The sequence below is a fragment of the Neurospora crassa genome, linkage group VI, assembly GCF_000182925.2.
Source record: "Neurospora crassa OR74A linkage group VI, whole genome shotgun sequence".
NCBI lineage: Eukaryota > Fungi > Ascomycota > Sordariomycetes > Sordariales > Sordariaceae > Neurospora > Neurospora crassa.
The window spans coordinates 1748005-1769216 of NC_026506.1; the positions used below are offsets into that span (position 1 = coordinate 1748005).

The 21212-nt window shown below is 44.3% G+C and overlaps 5 protein-coding genes across 6 annotated transcripts; 3 read left to right on the plus strand and 2 right to left on the minus strand.

Annotated features, from left to right (window-relative positions):
* Positions 1-820: 820 nt before the first annotated feature.
* On the minus strand, positions 821-3117 carry NCU05491 (hypothetical protein). Its single transcript, XM_955360.3, has 2 exons — positions 2374-3117; positions 821-2309 (listed from the first exon to the last, which is right to left on the minus strand). Exons 1-2 carry the CDS (start codon positions 2695-2697, stop codon positions 1299-1301), a joined length of 1335 nt encoding a protein of 444 aa, XP_960453.1. The 5' UTR covers positions 2698-3117; the 3' UTR covers positions 821-1298.
* A 228-nt stretch (positions 3118-3345) lies between these two features.
* On the plus strand, positions 3346-4400 carry NCU05490. Of its 2 annotated transcripts, XM_011396642.1 has the most exons (3): positions 3346-3624; positions 3692-3868; positions 3927-4400. In XM_011396642.1, the coding sequence occupies exons 2-3, from the start codon at positions 3740-3742 to the stop codon at positions 4011-4013; spliced, it is 216 nt and encodes a 71-aa protein (XP_011394944.1). In that variant the 5' UTR covers positions 3346-3624; positions 3692-3739; the 3' UTR covers positions 4014-4400. The 2 variants fall into 2 exon arrangements, with proteins under 2 accessions (XP_011394944.1, XP_011394945.1); XM_011396643.1 differs by having other exon boundaries at positions 3588-3868.
* A 462-nt stretch (positions 4401-4862) lies between these two features.
* Positions 4863-8098, plus strand: NCU05488 (RNA-binding protein Vip1). The gene is made up of 2 exons (XM_955357.3): positions 4863-5299; positions 5365-8098. The coding sequence occupies exons 1-2, from the start codon at positions 5226-5228 to the stop codon at positions 6140-6142; spliced, it is 852 nt and encodes a 283-aa protein (XP_960450.1). The 5' UTR covers positions 4863-5225; the 3' UTR covers positions 6143-8098.
* NCU17104 (hypothetical protein) lies at positions 6578-8154 on the minus strand (the record flags this gene model as incomplete). The annotated part of the gene is made up of 1 exon (XM_011396788.1): positions 6578-8154. A coding segment is annotated over one exon (1228 nt), but the record flags the coding sequence as incomplete, so codon positions are not given.
* A 4551-nt stretch (positions 8155-12705) lies between these two features.
* On the plus strand, positions 12706-14751 carry ckb-1 (casein kinase II regulatory beta subunit-1). Its single transcript, XM_955354.3, has 2 exons — positions 12706-13297; positions 13367-14751. The coding sequence occupies exons 1-2, from the start codon at positions 13139-13141 to the stop codon at positions 14207-14209; spliced, it is 1002 nt and encodes a 333-aa protein (XP_960447.1). The 5' UTR covers positions 12706-13138; the 3' UTR covers positions 14210-14751.
* Positions 14752-21212: the final 6461 nt, after the last annotated feature.

Below are 21212 nucleotides of genomic sequence, written 5' to 3' on the forward strand. Positions count from 1 at the left end.
TATCCTTTAGCGAGCTTACTCATGATGTCGAGAGGAACGGAACGATCAAAGAAAAGAAAAAGAAAAGTTTAGTGTAACCTAGCTTACATACATGGATGTCTCAGGAAGACCTAGCCCAATACGCACTAAGTTCTGGCCCATGCCCCTGACTTGATGGAGCCTCCCGTGCGGTACTCGGCACAAATTCCGCTATAAAATGGAGTGCCATGCAGATTTGCAACCGTTGTGTGCCGTCACGATCCACGATGTTTTGGTATTGGAATACCTACAACCTTCAATCTGACATATAAAAAAGACAAGAAATGTGAAACTGAGGTGCTGGTCGAGGAAATCAGTTTAAGGTAGGATATCCGCCAGTGGAATCCTGATGAACGACGGGGTAGGTGGCACCCAGGTAGACGCAAGTGGCCCGGGAGCCCGGTACACTATCATATTGGCAAGGTGCTATCAACGCCGTCAAGGTCTGGAAGGACTTCGCTGTTCTTCCTTATGACGAAGAGCTTACAGTCCGGCCCCATACCGGTAGGCCCCATCGAAGCGGCTGACCAAAGCATTATGAAATTCTACAACTTCATTGCAAACCAGCTAGTGTACGCACACTAAGACCCGTTCAGCTTTGTGAACAAGCAGGCATCACACCTCACCCAAGTCGCCAACAACCTCACATCCAGCGCCAACAATGATAGCTTCCGGGCGACTTGCACGCCGACATGCCTTGCATCATCTTCTCCTCAAACCGGCTACGCTATCAAGCCGTCGGATCGAAGTTCAATCACAATGTCCAACCGTTGACCTTCGTACGAGAAGTGTATGATAGGTATCGATGATGTAACTTGTCGTTATTGGTCCGTGGAACATTCTCGCTATGAATAACACGTACACCCCTGGAGATGGAGACTTTGTGCGTAGTTGCCTAAGCATTTGACGACGGAAAAGGGGTCTCAGTGCATGCGGAGACAAACTGATTACAATAAGCTTGGATAAGAAAAACTACCTGTCTTACTTACAGTATGTATTCCACCAAAACGAAACGCCCCTTAACCTGTAGTAAGCTATGTACCTGACCCTGCGCCCCAAAGTTAAACCGTAAAGTTGAAAGTTGATTAGAAAAAGTGTTAGTAAGCTCCCGTCAAAGCACCCATATCAAACTCCGCTGTGTACCATTCCGAAGCATCTGGCCTTTCTCTTACAGGCCTTGATTATGATTATAGGCCGAGTGTGTTGTTGAACCATTGATTGATGCTGTTGTCTCTTGGACATACCTGGGCCAGTGTCCTAACGGTTAGCACTGGCTCGAACTAGGCCTGTGCCTGTCCCTCTGCTTCTGGCCCCTTGTCGTGCTTTCTTCTTTTGTCATGCTCTCCAAGACCTGAGCTAGCGGCACTCTCGCCAACCTTCACCTCGTCGTCCGGCACACCAACCGCGATGCTGCTGATTGCACTGACCACTCTCGGTCGTTCCGCTCTTGCCGTAGGATCAGCATCCCTCGGCGCAGCAATGCTGACACCGCCGGTGGCAGCAGTACTAGCAGTAACACTAACGCTGGCAGTGGTACTAGTACTGTCGCTCCGGGTCCGCGGAGCTAGTGATCCTGCACCGCCTTGGCTTGCGCGGCTAGCATCGCTAGCCCGTCGCTCGCGGACCATGCGTTCCAACTCGCGGACTCGTCGTTTCAGCGCTTCATTCTCTCTCTTCACAGACTCCAGCTCGCTACGATAGAAGGCCGTCTCCTCATAGCGCGGGGTTCCTGGCAGGATAGCTGGAGAATGGTCACTAGTTGGGATCGATCCGGGCGTTGCAGCCATTGAATGAAATGCGCCGGACAGGCGATGGGCGAAATAGTTGACCGTCGAAGGATCGCCAGGGTTCGATGAGGGTGTGAAACTGTGCATCGGAAGAGCACCCGAGTAGCTGCCCATAAAGTGAGCAGAGGATGGCGATCCTGCCTGACTCCGTCTGGAAGCAGCACTATTCTGCCTGCTCAAGCTGATACCGCCGATGGGGACCGGTTGGGTTGGGCGAATCGGGGCAGGCGACGAGATACCAGTGAGTGATGTCGAGATAGAACCGGCGTTGGCTGCGAGGCTGCGCGTGCTGGCGCTAGAAGATGTACGATTGTGCATGCTAACCCGATGATGGGATAGTCCTGGAGCACCGGATCCCACATACGCGTCGCCAATCGGTACGGATTCAGCACCCGAAACGCTAGCTGAAGCCGAGGAAGCATTCGAGATGACGGATGCATTCGAGACCACCGATGCGTTCTGCGCAGCGCGGAGCATGCTGAGTTCACGACTGAGGCGGTTGACCTGCACCAACGCAAGAGCCGTTAGCTACTGAGTATCCGAGATAGTGGAGGAGGTCGAGACATACCACTGCCTCTTGTTCCTTTTCCAGTTGCAAATGCAGATCGGCGGCGGTCAGGGGACGGGGATGTCGTGTTGGTCCGGGACCAGGATCAACGCCCGCGCTGTCTTTCATGGCGATGCTGGCAGGTAAATAGTGAGGAGAAGGCAGCGAAGGCGAGGAGACAGCGTTGTTGACGGCGGGCTGGTTCGAAGGAAGAATGTTCAGAGCGGGCGAGCTGGATACTGGAGGGGGAGGCCCGGCCGTCTGCTGTGAAGCTGCTTCAGAGCCTGTTTGGTTTTGCGAAGCCGTTTGCGAGGCCGTCGTCTGAGGAGCTGTTTGCGAGGACATAGTTATATATTCCACCTCTAGCGCCTTTTTGTCCAGCAAAACCACAGAAACTAAATGAAGGGCATAGGCAGAAATAACGTGTTTACTGCCTCAATCAGAGTTTCAAATTTGTTGATTTCGGGTTTGGCAATGTTTGATGTTGCGAGATTGAGACTTGCGACTTGCGACGGCCTGGGCTCCAGCGTCAAGCAGACGACAAAAGGGGCATGAAACAAGACACGCACGGGTCAAAGTAGGGAAGATGGGAAAACCACAAAGCTTGGTGTCTGTGCGATGGTATAATATCGGACGACCGCTCTTGTAGTCCGTTTCGTGTCGATGAAGCGAACGGGGTGTAACACCGTGATCGTGCCCGTGGACGGTACGGGTTCCTGTTCAGTGGATCGATCGCCGGAGCCGGTGAGCTTCACACCATCCGTCTGATGGAACTGGAAGCTAACGAAACATTGGTGGGGCGGTCACCTCTGGAACTGAAACAGCAGCCAAGCCATCCATGCCTGCCGAGCGAGCATCGGAAGGGGAAGCTTCCCCGCCTGTTTGCCGGCCGGGAGACACTCGACTGTTCAGACCCGCCCTTGTCTTGGCGCTGCTGTCTCTTGGAAGCTGCCGTGGGCCTTGCTTCCCTATGATGTAATTGCCAACAATGACGGAAGAACAGGTCGATTATCAATGACATGGAATGGAGCTGCCGCAAAACCACAGCAGCGGCATGGACTGGCACAACGGCATTTCAACATGCGAGGTACCGGCCTGGCAAGGTACCGTCCGATTGCTGATGTCAAGAGCGGGGTTATCTTGAATGGACGGGCAAGGTAGCATAGGTATATAAATCGTCTTCTTTCTCTTCCTCAAAGAACCCGCGAGTCTCTCACTGCATCATCACAACCTGTGCATTTTCCATTCCACAACCAACACCAATACAAACACGTGAGTTTCCCTGTGGTTTGGCTGAGCCAAGAGGTCTCAATTAGCATACCTAATCGTTTGGCAATAGCGTGTGAATCCAACTTTCTCAACACAACCTCTCCAAAAATCATCCATCATGCCTGAGCGCGGCCAGTCCCCCCCTCCCGAGCGCCAGACCGGCAAGCAGCAGAACCAACCTGCTGGTTCCGGTAAGGGCGTCGATGATGCTTCCCAGAAGGAGCAGACCAACAAGTCTGGTCTCGAGGTACGACCCTTATATTGCTGTGCGCATCTCCTTTCACTGTGACTAACGTGGCTTCCAGAACCTCACATCAAACCCCAAAGGTCCTCTAGACGACGAGGTCGAGAAGAAGTTCGCCAAGACGAGCAAGCCTGAGGAGTCAAAGTAGAAAGCACATGGGAAGCTTAATGGGATACAATGATTCATGAGTTTGGCGTTGGTCATATTTTTGGGACTGGGAACCGATGCTGCCGCTAGAAGCGATGCAGCAGCCATGTGGAATCTTGGCCAGTTGTTCGATTCGAATAACAACAAAACACATAGAGCATGGAATATCTGAAGACAAATGACTTATTACATTGTACACTCTTCTGGAACTCATTACAAGCCTTGTTGCAATCCCTCTTTGCTCGTGCGTATTGTTGACGTCGACGTTGTGGGTGCAGCCTCCTGTCATGTTTGGCGCCCAGGTTCTTGCCAGGGACATTTGGGATGAGGTAGGGATCACAGCTTCAACCAAGGTGCTATGCCGTAGACAATGGCATTCAAATCCCAAAGCACACCAAAGTGAAGACAGGATCATAAATTAAGTACCTCTTACCTCTCTCACTAGTACGAACGAAACACCAAACTACTTGAAACGTGCAACACAACTGGAATGACAGTCAGCAAAGACTGACAGACACTTCAGTTTTTGAGGCCAATTTCACATGCTACTTGTACAGCATTGTGATATTGCGATGTGCAGCTTCATCCCAGCGGAGATGGAGGGAGCCTACCTACTCAAACACCGTCGTCACTTCCATCCTGTAGTCTACATAGGTACCTCTCTACACTACAATTTCCAGCGGACAGATGGGGCCTTTTGCCCCTGCTAACCAACTTCCTGACGTGTCTTGGCGTTGAAGCTTAGCTCCTTCTGGCCCGCTCTGGCCTGCGACACTACAGAAGCGACTTTCATGGTGTTTCCGCCTCTGTTCGCACAGCCACCCTGGATGGCCCCTCGATCATGCGATGACGACATGCCTGGTCGCCGTGTACCCCTCTTTCCGCCCATGGTTTCTCCAGCTTTCTATCATCCCTCGCTCCAGCCTACTGTAGTGTAGTGTGACAGTCACAAGTCGAGTTGGTTGTGAACCAGTCAAGTCCACTGCCCTGTATTTTTTTACACTTTGGGCAAGCGTAATCCATCATCTGACGAACCCTGGGTACATACATAAGACCAGTCCACGTTTCCTTTCGACTTGACTTCTGCTTTTGGCTCTACTTAGAATCTCTCTCCCATTGCCAAGCAAACGAACAACAGCAAACATTTCGGTTCGACCAGTCCTCGACATCTATCACCAAACCGCACACAGATACCATCTCAACCACAGCAATCATGTCTACAGTCTACGTCAAGAACATCGGCGCCAACACTGAGGAGAAGGACATTCGTGCCTTCTTCAGCTTCTGGTAAGCTTCTTGTGTCCCAAAAAGATGGATGACAGGGATGCAAGCTAACGATGAACCCGGAACAGCGGCAAGATCAGCTCCCTCGATGTCACCACCGAAGGCGAGACCAAGTCCGCCACGGTGACCTTTGAAAAGGAGAGCGCCGCTCGCACTGCTCTTCTCCTCGATCACACCAAGCTTGGCGAGCACGAGCTCTCTGTCACCTCTGCTTCGGGAGAGCACGCCGATTCCGGCGACAATGTCCACCCCAAGTCCGACGCCGACCGCGACACAGATGAGATCACACAGGAGGAGAAGCCCCGCGCGCGCGTCCTTGCCGAGTACTTGGCCAGCGGCTACCTCGTTGCCGACAGCGGCCTGAAGACGGCCATTGCTCTCGACGAGAAGCACGGCGTCTCTCAGCGCTTCCTGTCGACAATCCAGAACCTCGACCAAAAGTACCACGCAACCGACCGCGCCAAGACGGCCGACCAGAGCTACGGCATCACTGCGCGGGCTAACTCCCTGTTCAGCGGCCTCTCCTCGTACTTTGAGAAGGCCTTGGAGGCGCCTGGCGCCAAGAAGATTGTCGACTTCTACACCACCGGCTCCAAGCAGGTGCAGGACATCCACAACGAGGCCAAGCGCCTGGCTGAGCTGAAGAAGCAGGAGGCCGGCGGCAGCTCGTACAAGGCTGCTGGTCTGGACAAGATCTTCGGCGCCGAGAAGGCGCCCGGCCAGGAGAGCAAGCCCAATGACCAGGTGCCCGGCGCTGCCCCTTCGGATGCTGCCGCCACCGAGTCTAACCAGCAACCGATTTCCGAGGGAGCGTACCCTGGAACTGCCGAGAAGATTCCCCAGTAAAGAAATGGTAGCGAGGCAGAATGGAGGTGGATCACTGGTTGACGACACGCGCTTCGCATGGTTAGCTGAGCCAGCAAGGTGTTTGGCTTTTCGTCTGGCTGATTTCATGATACTTTTATGACTGTTATGGGACTGGGATTTCATTGTTGGCGTTGCTCTAATCTTTAAGTAATGAACAAAATTCTCATCATTTGAAGCTTATCACGGCGGTAGTACCTTGCAGTAGCATAATGACGGTACATGCAATGTTCGATCAAGAAGCATGATCAAGTACAACATATGCACGTGCTTGGTACATGATGCTTGCCGATGCCATCTTGATTTTTGTTTTGCCGTTCGGTAAACAGCTATCAGACATCATATGTGACCAACAGTGAGCCTGGACTTTGCTCCCGAATAGTCCGTCAGCCTAGGCTAGCTTAGCAGCGCTACGATCCCTGAGTGAGGGGTTGCATAAAGTCAACTCGACTATATTGTTGTCTAACTCATCCTTGTTTCGCGGAGCAAGTGCTTGTAACTGAACTATGGCACTGTACGCGTTTGACCTAGGTGCCTTCTGAAACTTTTTAATCGACCTTTCCGTCCTGTTTTCCGGAGTGTACTGTGGTCCATCGATAAGGTAGCTCCTGTGCGCCATGTGATCGGTCGGGAGGAGAGATGCCCTGCGCTCTCCGTGATCGCTTCGAGAACCCGTCTCCTTCATCCTTTTATCTAATATGAGGATGAGTGTCCCGGTCTCTTGTCCGACCACAACCTTCATCTCCATCCGGCTGCCAACCTCCATTTACCGAAACCACCAATTCACACTCCCATTAATGCCCCCCTCCTCGCCCACGCTCTTCACACTATGCCACCACCCCAGCGGCATAAACAACATATCCCCCGCCTGCACCGTCACCTCGTACATCATGTCATCCGTCCCTTCGCCGTCACCAGCCCAAACAGCCCCCTCCAAAGCCCTCCTCTGTTCCCCCTTCATCATCTCCTCCCCCCTTATTTTCCCAGACCCCGCCGCCACGGCCAAGGAAGCCATCACCCCCCGAAACAGCGCCTCCCCCCTCTTGGGCGCCATCAGCCGCAGGACTTTTGTCCCACACAACTGGCAAAACAAGTTGGGGTTCGGGTCTCTATGCCAGGGTGTATATGTCGGTTGTAAGCCGAGCCAGATGCTGGAGGAGTAGATGTCTCCGCGGCCGGCATGGGAAACCAAAAGAGGGGTAGGGAGGTCGGCTTGGAGGGGGGAGGGGAGGTGGGAGAGGGGCGCTTGGGCTATGTAGAGGTTTGTGAGCGGGGGGTTGGGAGGGGTTTGGGAGGAGGAGGAAAGAGAGGTGTTGTAGTGGTGAGCGAGGAGGAGGAGGTGGAGGGGGAGGTCGAGGATGAGGAACTCGGAAGAGGAGGAGGAGGAGGAGTGGTGAGTGATATAGTTTTCAAGGAGGTGGGCTAGGGCGAGACGGGATTGTGAGTCTGAGTCGGAGTTGGAGTTGGAGTTCGGGTGTGAATCGCTGGATGCCGTTGGTGAGGAGGAGGAGGAGGACCGTTGTAGCCAAGACATGAAACCTAAGACTTGGGCTGAGTTTGGGAATGAGAGTTCGTAAGGGAGGATGGTAGATCGGAAGGTGTCCAGGTACGGAGTTAATGAGGCCTTTCCGGAGCTCGGAGAAATGTTGAACCATTTGGTTAGGGCGGGTAGTATAGTTGGTGAAGTCAAAGTGTTGGTTTGGGTATTGGCATCATTTTGCTGGTTGGGGCAAGGGCTCAACGTAGAGGGTTTGGAGCTTGGTCGTATGAGAAGAGGCCTTTGAGCTTGAAATGCATCTCTTCTGAAGTCCTCTATGCTGATCGGCGCAACCGCCTCTGCCACTGTTTTGAGACTCCTGGCATGATGGGTGAAAGTGAAGAGCGGTTGGCGGAGTTGCCTCGTCAATGCAAGTAGCCGTGTTGGCCTGGAACTGGGAGGTGACTTTCCTCCATGAAACATATGAAATAAAAAAAATACAAAGAAGGGAATCATGACAAAAAAAAGAACAAAAGCAGCAATGGCCACCCAAGGTTGGTACCCTGAGTCCTTGACGATACGCAAATCAGACCACGTGAGGGAGGAAGATACGTACCTAGGTACCTTTCATCAACCGATAAAGGTAGCTGGCTAGACCCAAACTGGTCCCTGGCTAGTCCCCCCCATATACTTTCGCTAAGTAAGCCCAGCCAGCCGCCCAGCCGCCCAGCCGCCCAGCCAGCACACCGTGCACATCGCTGCCCAACCCTCACCGGCGTCGCGCAATCTATTAACGACCGTTAGCCGTATACACAATTGAATGAAGCTATTATGAGACCTTACTCTATCGTTGCACAATTATTCTAAGCGATTATTCGTTATCTTTATTATTATATAATCGAATATCTTTAACTTTATAGTATTTGTTAATATACCGCCGCCCGCCCACCGTACGTCGTGTATTCGCCCAATAGGTTAAACTTCTTCCCAACCGATAAAAATAATTATATTTAACTGCAATTTAATAGATTTGCCCACTAAAATAACCCCTAGTCCGTTTCGGCTAATTACTCCTAACCGAAGCACAACCCCCCTTACCGAAATCCAATCGTTATTAATCCGCCGCTACAAATTAAAATTAAAAATATAATTACTGTTATCCCTTAATAAATATACTAATCCGCTAGCGAAACTACTATTTACCTCCTCTAATTATAATAATATAATTACTACCTTTAACGCATTATAAAATTACTATGTATAGTAAGGCTTTATAGTAATATTCCGAAGTAATACGAAGAGTAAAAAGAGGGGGGATAAGGGTATAATTATTTGTATTAACTACTATTATATATATAGGCGCGTTTATAAAGCAATTAAGCAAAGCGTTTATAATACTATATTAAAGAAATTCAATTACTTATATTAAGTAAAAATTATATTGAGGAAGAAGTAAGGTAGTTAGTAATTCGCCGAAGAGATTAATAACCGCTATAACTACTATATTAATATCACTAACTTTACTAATAATATTATATATTAATAATAGGTACGCCGCTATTATAAAGATACTATTAATACCGCTATCGAAAAGCTATTTAGTATTACTAGAATAAACTCTCATTAAATTACTTATTATTTGAACGGCACCCTCAATATTAAAGAAGAAGATTTCGCCGCTATTTAAATTATAGATCGTAATAGTCTAGTAATTGAGTTATGCAGTCTCCGGGTCCCTATTACTACCTAGGAGGTTTTAAATATCCAAAAGGGTATTCGTTATATAAAATATAATCCTTATACTTCAATAAAAATATTTATTAACCTTCTAAAGTAATATAAGAACCTCTATAACATTAAATACTTTATTAATTATAACCCCCTCTTTCCTAACTAGCAAAGGGTATCGCGGGTCTTTTAAACATTCAACTAATATATTTAAATATAGAAGTAAAATCCCTATATATTACTAGTAGATAATACGTATAAAGTAAGTAATCTATATACTATTATATAGGAAACCGACTTTTTTTTATAAAATCGATTTCTTTAAAAAAAACCGATTTTATAAAAAAAAGTCGATTTTATAAAAAAAAGTCAATTTCCCACTATAATATACTATAGTACAATTAATTAACTATATCTCTATATAGGTAAACCGCTTCAACCTTCCCCTCCTTAACGTTACTAACATCGATATATTAAATTATAACTTTAATATTACCTTTAATCTCTCGAACGGAGAAAGATAAAAAGACTTCTAGTAGTAGCTTAATTATTTAAAGAAATTTTAAAAGGATTATAAAATTCTTAATCCCGTAGTACTTATTACCGACTTCGACCGAGGATTTAAAAAGGCCGCTATTATAATATACCTAAACGTACTTTACTAACTCTACGTATAATATATTATAAAGAACATAAACTACTATATTAAAAAAAAGTAAATTCAATTAAGTAGTACTAAACTAATCCCGGCCGTTAATATATTAAATCCCCCGCTAACTACCCGGGATTTAGATAGCCGTAGCCCCAATCCCCCATTTTATATTACTCTAATTAATAATAATAGTAATAATATCAATATTAATAAACACACCGACAATAACCCTAATAAAGAAGACCCGGAAGAGGCTAACAATACTACTACTACTAACCGCTTTACTTAATAATATAATAATAAATAAGGGGTTTGTAAAGTAGTTAATAAACCGCTAATTAAAGCCGTCGCTCTACAATATTGTAATATACTAGCTTTTAACCCTATTTGTCGGTTTTATTAAAATATATACAAGGGATTTTAAATTAGGTAGAAGTAAGTAGTATATATTAATAATAAGGATTACTTTAAACGGATATAGTATTTACTATACTATGAATTTAAAAAACAGACTTATAAATTAATATATTATATTACCCCTATTATTTCTACTATAAACTATATTCTTTTTTCACCCACCGTCTTTATTTATTCAATTAACGACCTTTTATTATAATTCTACTAGCTTACTTCTATAAATATTACTTACTATAGATTAATAAGTATAGTAACTACATAGTATTGAAGCTTAGAAATTATAGTATCCGGGTAAATAGTAGAATCGAATTTTCATATAAAATTATTAAGTACTTACTTAAAAATCAATTCTCCTTTTTAAATTAATTATATAAATATATACAAACTTCGTACCGCTTTTAACGAGAGAGATTCAAATTGAGATTTGTAAAAGCGAAGTAGTCTTATTTCTATAAATATAAAAGAGTAGGGATATTTAACAATTTAATATTAAAAGTACATTAATTACACTCCTTTTATTATTACCCTTATATATAAAGGTTTATATAATTAACCTCCTTTTTTTTATTTATAGGTAGCGCCGTATACCCTCAAACTTCTATAGTACTAATACTACTACATATATAACAATTAGTTTAAAAACCTAATTTAAAACCTAAATACCAATTATAAAAAAGTATTTACAATTTAGTACGGCTTACCCTACAAATATTTTATATGAAGATTATTATAGATAGATCCCCTAATATTATTAATAATAAGGAATATAAATATATACTAGTAATTGAAATTAAATAGGCGTACTAAATTAATAGAGGTTAAATAATACGCCTATGCAATCTAAAACCCTACTATATTACTTAATCGCCAATAATAAATAATTATCCCCGATCTAAACCTTATAGATTATATACGTAGAGTATCGGAATATAACTTTATAAATCCGGAGGTTTATAAACTATATAATTTTAAAGGTAATTAAGGATTGTCCGCCTAACCCATTAACCCCATATTTATCAACCGTAACCAGTATAATAACTACTATATATTCTCTTATAATAAACCGCCCTACCGGGTAATATAGTAAAATACTTAGAGAAGGGGGAGGGCGCTAATATTTATATTTCGCTACTATAGTAAAAGTAAAGGAGGAGGAGGTATTTAACGAGCGGTAACGTAGGAGTTAATAGGAGAGGGCCTTACGCGGGTAGATTTAGAAGTATTTATTTAGAACTTTATAGAAAGTATTATATTATAGCAAATATTAATATTAAAAATACCGCTAGCTCCCTTACCTTCGCTTTTTTACCCCCCAACTCCCTTATAGAGAACTCTAACACCCTCTCTATCTCCTTATCCCTAAGTTTAATAATAGCCGCTAATTTAGTAATAGCCATCTTATAACTATATACTAACTCCTACCGGCCCTAATTAATTCAATTATAAATTATTAGCTTCTATTAAATAGCTGCCTTAATACTAGGATAGTCCGCCACCTTCTAACTAATAATAAGGGGAGGGATAGGTTATACTAGCAATATAGTATAAGCGAATTCCAGCCCCTATAGCACTACCTCTAATATTTCTAGTATATTTATAGGGATATAATATAGGGGTTCTCCAATACTCTAGGTAGTACTTTGGATAGTATTTATACAACGGGTATTAAAATTAGGGTAGGCACGTACACTCTAACTCTAGGCAATAAGTATAGTATTAGAACTAGCAAAGAGGACAGTAGTATTACTAGCAACTATAGTATTAACCGCCTTAGTAGTAGATTATTAGGATAATTAACTAGATTAACGATTTTTGAATACCCTTATATAAAAAAGAATAACGTAAAAGACGTAGATCTAGTAATGCGCGGGCATCGGTTACGTGGCCTCTATTGTATGTGTGTACTGGCTGGGCGGCTGGGCGGCTGGCTGGGCTTACTCAGCGAAAGTATGTGGGGGGGACTAGCCAGGGACCAGTTTGGGTCTAGCCAGCTACCTTTTGCGTTCATCAACCATCACCAAATGGACCCTTTACTTATCTTGGTTCCACCTGATAAAGTAGACGGTTGGGTTCCGACGCGCTGCCGCACGCGCATGTGGCAGGGCTCAGCAGGGTTATGTGAGAAGGCGCAAAAATCAGGCATCATACTACCGTGGGGCTGGGCGCGGGGCTGCTCCCTGCGGGAAGGGTTGAACGAGGAGGATTGGGAAGGGCCCAGACTGAAAAGACGGGGCGCGCCGCACAGACCAGACACCCACGAGTGGGCTGTAGCACGAAATGAGGGCGCGGGCTTCTTCTCGAGCAACCCCAAAAGGCAAACAGACTGAGCCATCGAGTCGACGGCCTCCGTTAGCGCAAACTCCAAAAACAGCACAGGAAGGGAACCACCAACCACCTCCTTCGCTGCAACACCACGTAGACAATCATTGAAGCGCCTAGCTATTCTGTCTGTCCTTTCGTCCATCTATTTGCGCCATCTCATGCGCTCGGTCATGTCTACGCAATAAACAATTGAACCCTTCCATCCAGCATCGCAGATGAGCGTCGACCCCAAGGGACACTAGCTATACCCAGTCGTCGTCTTGCGCCTTTCGATCGCACTCATCAGATAACGTCCGATAGCGGTACCAACAGCCTCATCGAACGCCTACTCCGTCGCCAAACACTCGAATCGTTTCGCGTCGCTTCCATATCCAATTCCACCATGTCGAGCTCGTCGGGCGTTCCAGAGTCATGGATCGCATCTTTCTGCTCCCTCCTGGGACACGAGTATTTTGCCGAAGTGTCAGAAGAATTCATCGAAGATGACTTCAACCTTACTGGCCTGCAGACCCAGGTCGCCATGTACAAGGAGGCTCTCGAGGTATGCTTGTTCTGGAACCTTTTTGTCCGTTACGTCAGCAGCTAATCATTGTGGTTTTAACCTGACTAGATGATCCTTGATGTCGAGCCCGAGGACGATGATGACGAGGAGGAGGAGGACGAGGAGGACGAGGAAGACATGTCCGGTGGCGACGGCATCAACAAGCCCCACGGCGAAAGGAGACATCACAGCCGCATCGCGAGCGATCTTTCTGTGATCGAGTCCTCGGCCGAGATGCTGTACGGTCTGATCCATCAGCGCTTCATCTGCTCGCGGGCGGGTATCCAGCAAATGTCGGAAAAATACGAGCTCGGTCACTTCGGCATCTGCCCACGCACAAACTGCAACCAGACCCGCACGCTGCCCGTCGGCCTCTCGGACACGCCCGGCGAAGACACGGTTAAGCTGTTCTGCCCGTCTTGCTTGGACGTCTACGTACCGCCAAACAGCCGCTTCCAGACGGTGGACGGCGCCTTCTTCGGCCGCACCTTTGGCGCGCTCTTCCTCATGACCTTCCCCGAATACGACTTGACCAAGACCGGCGCTGAGAGCGTTAGCAATCTCACACGATCCGGCTCTGACGACACCACCGTCATTAACGGCATGTACGCGCGCAACATAGCGCCGGGGCTGGGCAGGGGCAAGATTTACCAGCCCAAGATCTACGGGTTCAAGGTGTCAGAAATCGCGCGTTCCGGGCCACGCATGCAGTGGTTGCGCAGCAAGCCTGACGACTTGAGCGTGCTGGACGAGGCTCGTCGCTATGCGGAACAACAAGGGTCGGATGACGAGGACGAGAGCATGGGTGTGAGCAGCAGGACAGCTTCGAGGCGGCGGGGGCCTCCTAGGAGGCAAAAGCAGAACGGGAGTCCGATGGCGATCGAACAGAATGGGGCTGAGTCGGAGCTTTGAGGTCGAAGTTGTAGGCTGGAACTTGGGTTTAAATGGATATTGAAAGGGGAGGATCAGGTTTTGTAGGTAAGGAGTAAGGAATTGTGTGCGCAAGCATCTGGACAACGGACTGTTGATCACTTCTTTTTTACATCTTCCTCTAAACCTGGCATTGATTTGTATCACACGCACAAATATCCTTTGGGCTTTCTTTCTGATTCTCTACGTCATGGCGGGGGAATGGACGGACGGGTTCAGGAATCGGTTACAGTAGCTTGCAAGAGCGCTTTTTGGTTGGGTTGGGGTTCTTCTTTTTTCTTTTCCTTTTTCTATATCAAGGTTGATTTTCTCTTACACAGCGAACTCGGACGTAAATTCGCATTCCAATGATGATTGCATGCCGGTTATAGACGATGAGAGGAGGACGCAATATTGTTCGTTCCTCTTGTGGTTTACCCGTCAGTTCGCAACGCAGTTTTAAATTAAATCATCTTGGTTTTTCCACTTCACTACCACCCCCTACGCGGAGGAACCCCTTCTGACCATGGTAGCTACATTCCAAGATAGGTATTTTTGTTGCTGGCAAATATGGGTCCGTCATAAGCCGGTCATACGGGAAGACTCTGTCAGTAACATGACCATCGGATTACTCCATCCTTTTATCTATGACCTTTTTTGTTTCTTCCTTTTTTTCATTTTCTTTTTCTCTTCCAACTCCCCCCCCCCCCCCCCCCCCCCCGACCTACAATTCTTGTCTTTCTTCAACAGTCTTGTTGACTATTCTCTCGATGCCATACTGTCATGCTGACTCACGCAGATCTTAGCCTGTCTTCTTCCTATACTGCGGCTACCGAATTTTGGGATGTGAATTTACAAAATACCTACCAATCAGGAAAATGGGTTCACATCTCACAAGCGTATGTTACCAATCTCATCAGCCTGATGCAAAGAACGACCGACGACGAATATACAAGCTATATTAGTATTGACAGAAGAAGACAAAGTAAACAGATTGTGATTGTTGTTGAAGACAGAGATGGATATGCCAATTTATTCGAGGAGTGACAGATACTCAAGTTGCTATGTACCTTGCCCGAATCTTCGGGCCCGGCTCCTGCCTCTCCGTAACGACGTGAAAAAAAAGATTGTGATATTAGACTTTGGGACATCTAATGTTACTGCTACTGTATACGAGTGAGAAATGCGCAAATAGGCTACGGTGTGACTCCAACTCCGCATTTCAAGTGTTTTGCACTGTCGATGCCCCGTTGTAGGTAGTCCCGGGACGGGGAACGTTGCGGTTCCGTCCACTCCACTTCTCCGGTCGGTCGGTCGGTCGGTCAGTCGGTCGGTCGGCGGAAACCCCACTTGTTTCCCTCCGCCACCCCGTGCCCGGGGGAGAGGGGGCCGAGATGATGACGAGCAATGATAAGCTTCCGTCACTAACAGTTTACATACTGGTTGTCACAAGAGTCTGGGGTGCTCCCTCCCGAACGGCAAGTGTCGCGAAATTGCATGCTCCTCTTTTGTTGCGACGTACCAACGGTACAGTGCAAGAGATGTATTTTTTTTTATATATATATATTTTTTTTTTTAATTTTTTTTTTTTTTTTTTTTAAGAGCTGGGGAGAAGTTATAACTCTTCGTGATATGAGCGCTCCGGCCATGGGGAGGATGAAGAAATGGCTGGCTGACTGACTTCCATGATCGATGTCAATCACATAGGTAGGTATGTAGCTGATAATCGCGGCGATCAACGGCGAACGCTCGGTATCTTCATTTCTTGACGATAAATCTTATCGTCCTTGACCACAACCGCCATTCGGCAGAACATGGATCTTCAAGGTATTCGATACGATACCGGTGTTTGTAGGAAGACGAACAGAACCACAGAGAAAGGAGTGAGCAACCAAATACAACGATGAGGCAAGGAAACCGATGTTGGATTTGTAATCCAGGAAGAACAAACATTAACACAACATGGGGATACATATTAAGGCAGAACCGCGGATGACGGCATGTAACCCATGAGAAAGCTGAGGCGGAGAAGGTTACCTTTGGGGATGCGAAGGATGGTGTCCCCACAGGAGACTCCAAACCTCGTTGGTCCTGTCTCCGGTTCGCGGTTGGGTATGACATATAAAAAGAAGAAAAAAGAATTGCTGAAAATAAAGAGAAACTAACGGGCTGGACAAGACCGTGGGGAAAACCTTAATCGGATGGTTGGCGATATGCGGTGCGTGTGGGACGTAGCGTATCATATCGACGGTGAACTAGACATAGGTATTCAAATAACGAAGTGAAATACCGTGGTACAAGACACGCCACCAGATCCCTACATGTAAGGTGATACAACTAAAACGTTGAAGCAGGTATGCACTTGCCGTCCTGTACCTATGTGTGATGCACAGAATGTACTATATCTTGGTCGATTTGTAGATGGCGTTGTCTGGTTGAGATGGCTTTGCTGCACATGCAAGCGGCATGAATGGACACGTTGATGAGTGGGGTCAAGTCAACTAGGCAACACAATCATGCTGGGTACGTGATATGTAAATATCATAATGATTCATTGTGGTCAACAAGGGAGGGTGGAGGAGACACGATACGGTCAGAGAAACTACGACTAGAAAAGAGCGGTCATTCGAGTCACTCGCCGACTTAAGTTGCACTTGTCATGACCCCTCCTCACTCTTTTGAGTTGGCCGATCACCGAGCTTCCAGAGCGATAACTACTCTTGAGGGTATATACCTAACCATCACTGGACGACTTGTCTGGAAAAGAAATGGGTACCTCGCTGTAGTGTATCACTCTGGACACGAGAAAAGCACATGGTAGTGTTTCGGGACCACACCCTTCACGCCCACCGGGAAGGATTCCAGTTGATATTGACCAATGGCATGCCGTATTTGTAGCTCCACCGTCCCCCACAAGTCGTCGACAATCGACATCCTCGCTGCTCACCAAATGCAGTGTGTGATAGGGTACGTACCGCGGGGGTTCAGAGCCTCCCAGAATATCTTGGCGATTGAAAGAATTTAGATTGTTTTCGGCACCATTTCCATTCTTTTGTGTCTTTCCCCGGAGACCCCTCGTCTTGAAGGTTGACGAGATGGCCATCATCTCCACGTTGCTACGAAGAGCTGGGGGAAGTACGTGCTCGTGGAAAATGGACCGGATAGGTAGGTAGGTAACCTGGTAGACCAGAGAAAGGCGGTGATGTGCCGATAACATCTGGTCATGGACCTGACATGGATTCCCTCTTCCACTTTTGTCAGTGAAAGAATGGTGCAGTAAGGACCCCTGTAACTGCATCCTCCAGGAGCCAGATATTGCATAAGTTAACATGTGTGCGTGCTATTTGGTGCCCAGAATTCCCTACTCTGAGTTACATGCTGTTTCAGGGGATTCCACTGTATCAGAGTTTGCTTCTGGAAGGATGTACCTGCCCCAACTAATGTACATAGTTGTACACTGCAGTAGTGTGAGCTGGTGGAGCCTCCAACGAGAGGGTCGGTTAGGGAAAGGTCGACAAAGACGGGGAGGCGTCCCGTTGATCCAACGGCTTTTGACATCAACCACCAATCAACTATGCCGTTGTTTTTTTTTGAATTTTCTCATCGGGTACACTTAACAGTCAGCACCTAGTTTCGTCACAATACCGTTCGAAAATGAAGAAAGAAAAACAAGAAAGAAAACAGACCACAACGAATTTGCGGAGTTCGGCAGAATGTCCCCTCTGCTTGCATGGCTGGCTCGGCTGGTACCTGAGCAAGTCGACGTCGATTGGAGCTTCTATCCGCCAAGAAGCGCCGATGGCACTGCAATCCCCCTTTGCCATCCAGGCTCCCCCGGCCGTGTTGGTTTCCTGTCACCGGAAAGAAACCTAGCACGCCGAACTAGCAGAAACAACCCTTGCCCGCTATATGGGCGACATGGTGTTCCCACACTCAATCGCCTGTGCAGTCTTAGCAAGAGGTGTGTGTGCGTGCACACACACACACACCGCATTTGACAAATCTGGCCATTTGACATCGCTTTACACGACTCAACTCAATTATTTAACATCGAAATCTAGCCAAAACTAGTGCAAAAAGTCGATATTTTAATGCTCTACGTCGTGCAATTATCTATTTTAATATTTATATTATCTTTTAAACCGTTATCAATATAGTACACTACCCCAATACCCGCTAGAAGGTATTAATAATAATAATACTAATAAATAACGAATATCCTAATAACATTACTAAAACTATTAGTATAAATATAAGGAGTACGTAGAAATATAAATATATTTTATCGGATATTAGCAAAATATTTTTACTATTATAAGCTTCCTAGAATATTAAAAAGCTTCCTATATAGGCGCTTAAAGTATAATATATACTATATTACTCCCTATACTTTATTAATTATAACTAATATTATAAAGGAAATTATAAACCTCCTTATATTGAAACTTAATTTATACTTCAACGAAATCTATACCTTTCTAGCCAACGAATATAATGTATACATTTCAACCGAGACTATATAGTAGTACCTTTAATAGGAGAAGTAGAAGAAGAAGCGACTCTATATAAAAGTATTATAATAATCCCCTATACTAGTAACTAAGTAGATATTAAAAATCTTTTTATTTATTATAAAGATATTTGTATTTTATAATAAGTTTAATATAAACCGAAGGGACGGCACTTATTATACTAATTAGGCACCCTACAATACTATTACAATAATATTAAGTAAGTTTGTACGCAATATACAATATTACTTCCTCCTAACTATTATAGTAAATAAGCTACTCAATATACTAGTATTTAGAGGTACAACGGATTTAGCCGGGGTTTGGAATTAGATAGTAAAATACTTGCTCCCTAAAATAAATCTATTTCCTAATCGCAATAATATTTTAATAATAAATAACACTAGCTAGTACCCCCGTATCGAACTCTAGTACGTATATAATTAGAAGGGGGTTCTATTATAGTATTTGCTACCGTACTCTCCCGAATTTAACCCTATCGAAATATACTTTAATAATTTTAAACGGTAATTCAAGAGGGTATATTATAATAAGGGTAATAATAAAATATTAAACAACAACTTTACTACGTTTCTTAAGCGATTAGCGTAGGATATAGGGTATAAAGTACAATAAATCTATAGTTATTTTAAGAATATAAAACTAATAATAAATTAATTTAATAATATTAATAAAAAGTATAGCGAATTATATATTAATAAGCTAATCGAATATAGAGAAACGGGTACTATATTTAGGCGGCGGTAAAGAATATAGAAGGGAGAAATAGATTTATATATATTAAATTAAATTATATACTAAAAATGCCAGAAATACCAGAAATACCAAAAATACTAGAAGTACCAAAAGTACTAAAAATTATATTTATCTATATAATAATACCAAAATACTAGAAACCCCCCTCTTTTACTATAAATCGACTTATAATATTATTATTACTCGTTAGGACCGTTAATAGTAGTACTACCCGGTATAGAAGCAAGAACTCTAATAATACCGTATTCGAATATAGTATTAAATTACAAATTTAAAATATATACTAATTAATTAAATTACAGTAATAGGGGTTAAATAATATACTTACTATAGTTTAACTATATTATTAATACCGTATATTCAATTTTAAGGAAGTTTTTAATACTATCCCTAAATACTATATAGAAGTCGTAATTGAACCCCAACTTCGTAAACCACTTTACTAACTACTCTTTAAACACAAATATATCGGGCAACGCCTCCTTATTCCGGAACTTATTCTTTAAAACAATTAGAATTCTATATACTAATATTACTTTAATTAACAACCCAATACAATAATACTTATAGAACACCTTAAAAAATTTAATAATAATTTCTTTAACCGGCCAATTAAGCGGAGTAGAGGGTAGTAATAACGAACGAAGACCGAAAATCGAAAGTACAAACGGACGTAATATAGAAAACTCTCCAACCTCTACTAAGGAATCTCTAATCTCCTTACCCTCGTCCTCCTCGCCCGCTACTAACAATAATATAATTAATAGTAGTACCGATAGCCAAATAGAGACCGTAGTCGCTATAAAAATAGGAAGAGGGTTAGCGTTAGTATTAACACGCCTAGCAACAAAAATCTCGCGGTCGGTCGGGTACCTATAGAATACAATAGTAAAATACTCTAACAGCGTATATAAATTAATAATTACTACTTTACCTAGTAGAAGGAAAATGCCCGCTATATTATAATTATAGCTACTAGCGATTACCGAATTAGTAATAGAACCGCTGGCAATATAAAATAGCTAAATTTAAAGATATTAAAAGTAGGAAAGGAAATATTAATATAGTAGTAAATATAACGGGTATAGGGGAGGAGGGTATAGCTAATATAAACCTCTAAAATTATCCCTCTTTAGTATAATTTATAGTAAATTATTTATAATCTCTATATTAGTACTACTATTACCGCTATTAATATTATTAATAATATTAACATTAATTAATAGATTATCACTTCCTCCCCTATATCTACTATTACTATCGCTATTACTAAAAGCGGCTACTACCTTATTACCTAATATATCTCGTACTAACTCAAATAGCAAGTTAGCTACTATAGCCTTCCCTAGCGATATAGTACGTACCTACTTGCCTATATCTTTAATATTAAAATTATAATAGGTTATACTCCTATTTATAATATAATATATTTAATATTTAATAACCTTATTATAATTCTTATACTTATAACTAAAATTATACGCCTATACTTATACTAACTCCTAATATATAGTACCGTATAGCTTCACCCCCGTATACTCCTCTCACTACCAATCCTCCTCTAAATTCTTTTCAACTTCTACTAATATAATATTTATTATAATACGCTTAGACTTTTCAGTACCGGCTAAAATCTATAACCCTCGTAATAATAGCATATCGATTACTTATAGAATTAAAGTAATAAAAGGATTAACTAGACTATAAAAGGGGGTAGG

What these genes read in the sequence shown, in the direction of transcription:
- NCU05491 (XM_955360.3), bottom strand. Translation starts at nt 2,697, where the DNA reads ATGTCCTCGCAAACAGCTCCTCAGACGACGGCCTCGCAAACGGCTTCG. An exon ending in AAAAGGAACAAGAGGCAGTG is followed by an intron (nt 2,310 to 2,373) that starts GTATGTCTCGAC and finishes GCGTTGGTGCAG; the next exon opens with GTCAACCGCCTCAGTCGTGA.
- NCU05490 (XM_011396642.1), top strand. Translation starts at nt 3,740, where the DNA reads ATGCCTGAGCGCGGCCAGTCCCCCCCTCCCGAGCGCCAGACCGGCAAG. An exon ending in CCAACAAGTCTGGTCTCGAG is followed by an intron (nt 3,869 to 3,926) that starts GTACGACCCTTA and finishes CGTGGCTTCCAG; the next exon opens with AACCTCACATCAAACCCCAA.
- NCU05488 (XM_955357.3), top strand. Translation starts at nt 5,226, where the DNA reads ATGTCTACAGTCTACGTCAAGAACATCGGCGCCAACACTGAGGAGAAG. An exon ending in CGTGCCTTCTTCAGCTTCTG is followed by an intron (nt 5,300 to 5,364) that starts GTAAGCTTCTTG and finishes AACCCGGAACAG; the next exon opens with CGGCAAGATCAGCTCCCTCG.
- ckb-1 (XM_955354.3), top strand. Translation starts at nt 13,139, where the DNA reads ATGTCGAGCTCGTCGGGCGTTCCAGAGTCATGGATCGCATCTTTCTGC. An exon ending in TGTACAAGGAGGCTCTCGAG is followed by an intron (nt 13,298 to 13,366) that starts GTATGCTTGTTC and finishes TAACCTGACTAG; the next exon opens with ATGATCCTTGATGTCGAGCC.